The sequence below is a fragment of the Morone saxatilis genome, unplaced genomic scaffold, assembly GCF_004916995.1.
Source record: "Morone saxatilis isolate NCDOM2014 unplaced genomic scaffold, NCSU_SB_2.0 Contig10, whole genome shotgun sequence".
NCBI lineage: Eukaryota > Metazoa > Chordata > Actinopteri > Moronidae > Morone > Morone saxatilis.
In genome coordinates, this window is record NW_023339652.1 from 17,366,277 (window position 1) to 17,368,159 (window position 1,883).

Sequence of the window (1,883 nt, forward strand, 5' to 3'; positions counted from 1 at the left end):
CATAGATATGTTTTCATTAATGTATAATCACCTGAATATATGCCTCTAAATCCTACACACTGGACCTTTTACACAAATTTCTGACGTTGGCGCCCTCCAGTGGAAGTATCAAAATTAGAACACTGAGAATAAAGGGCTTAAAGCAACATATAGACTGAAATAGGTTAAACTCAGACCTTTTCTACAAACAAAAGCTCATGCCATCAAAATAGTTTGAAGGGTGTCTTAATCTTAATCTTTAGATTTGCTGCATTTAATAATTCAGTTTATAAATTTAAATGAGTCACAAGTTAAAACTCCTTTAATAATTATTGTAAGCACTGATTTATAGGAGTTGAATATTTACCTATGAAGAATAAACTATACCTGTTGTCTTCCTCGGACCTCCTTATCCCTGACACATTTCATTTACAGGGTATTTAAGGAATGTAATTTAGGGTATTATCCCCTTACAGAATGTGATATTAATGTTTTACCACAAGGTGACAGTATTTGACAAACTACAATAAACTGACTCGTTGATCCCTTAACTCATCTCTAGCTGGTATTTGCAGAAACTGGGGAGACAATATCTGGTGGGAATTTCCATGGAGAATATCCAGCCAAGGTAAAGTCACACTGAACTAACTAATGAGGTCTGAGATTTATGGTCCTTTATCCTCCTCTATCTCTCTGTCTCCTCCTGGCCTGTGTGGGTGATAGTGTTTGGGTTGGCAGACAGCATGCGGAGAGAAGTGGACATACACAGAGTCAGCAGCTAAATGCTCATAAATTGTGTCTTTCTATGGCAATGTTTCATACCCCACTGGCAGCTCGGGCAGGACACCAAGTATAATCTTAGCTAATGACACAGTGGAAAATGCTGATAATTTAAAAAATGTCCAAACATCGGGGCATCACATGACCACCACCACTTCCACTTTGGCTTGTCTGGTCTTTAGTAAATGTTTTGGACTGAACATTGGGTGTGGCTTTGCTGTTTCAGGCCCTGGACTACCTGGCCATAGGTGTGCACGAGCTGGCCAGTATAAGTGAGAGGAGGATTGAGAGGCTGGTGAACCCGGCCCTCAGTGAACTGCCTGCCTTCCTTGTCCAGGATGGAGGGCTGAACTCTGGCTTCATGATCGCACACTGCACTGCTGCCGCCTTAGGTGTGCCTGTTTCTAGTTTTAGGACAGTGGTTCCCCACCTGGGAGCCGGGAGCCCCACTAAAACCAAATGTTTCATGGGGGATCGCAAATACCTTTTGATTTTAAGAGTGTAAGAATTATTTCAGCATTTGGTTCACTTCATGTAAAGTAAATTACCTAATCGAACAATGGCCACGCATCAGGGACAAACAAATAAATAATACATAATACAGACAGAATACAGGAAATAACCGTTTTAGACAAACTTCTTGTACTTTATTATTTGGGTTCATTGTACAGTGTTCAATATAATATGAAATATTCATAAAATATGTCACTGCGTCAGGGGTCTAAAGGATAGAACAGGTGTCCATTAAGGAAAAAGGTTGGGAACCACTGTTCTAGGACATATTCCTGTTACCATGCAAAAATTCAGATTTTAATGTTTTGAAAAACTTCACCGACAGATGATTTAGGGTTTTATCATTTCTTTCAGTTATTTAATAACTCAAATTACTGTAGACACTTTTATATACTTTTCAAGGTTTCTGGATGTGGTTTTCCCATAGTCTAGGCAGCCACTGCTTTCAATTTATTATCTTATGTATGAGAAAATTTACTTTAAGAGACAACATTTCCATGGACATTAAAGGGGAACTTGGCAACTTTTTCAGCTTAATAAACCCGTTTAGAAATCATTTGGATGGTTAAATGGCCTGTTCCGGTGAAAATGGTGACCCCCCCACCCCCCTC

General features: G+C 39.4%; 1 protein-coding gene across 4 annotated transcripts in view; it reads left to right on the forward strand.

Moving 5' to 3' along the window:
* LOC118341784 (histidine ammonia-lyase-like) overlaps positions 1 to 1,883 on the forward strand; it is a 12,918-nt gene that overhangs the window by 7,794 nt on the left and 3,241 nt on the right. For all 4 annotated transcript variants that reach the window (XM_035680184.1, XM_035680176.1, XM_035680169.1 and 1 more), the window contains 2 exons: positions 542 to 607; positions 986 to 1,151. In XM_035680184.1, the coding sequence (XP_035536077.1) occupies positions 542 to 607; positions 986 to 1,151 (232 nt within the window). The remainder of the gene's footprint in view (positions 1 to 541; positions 608 to 985; positions 1,152 to 1,883) is intronic.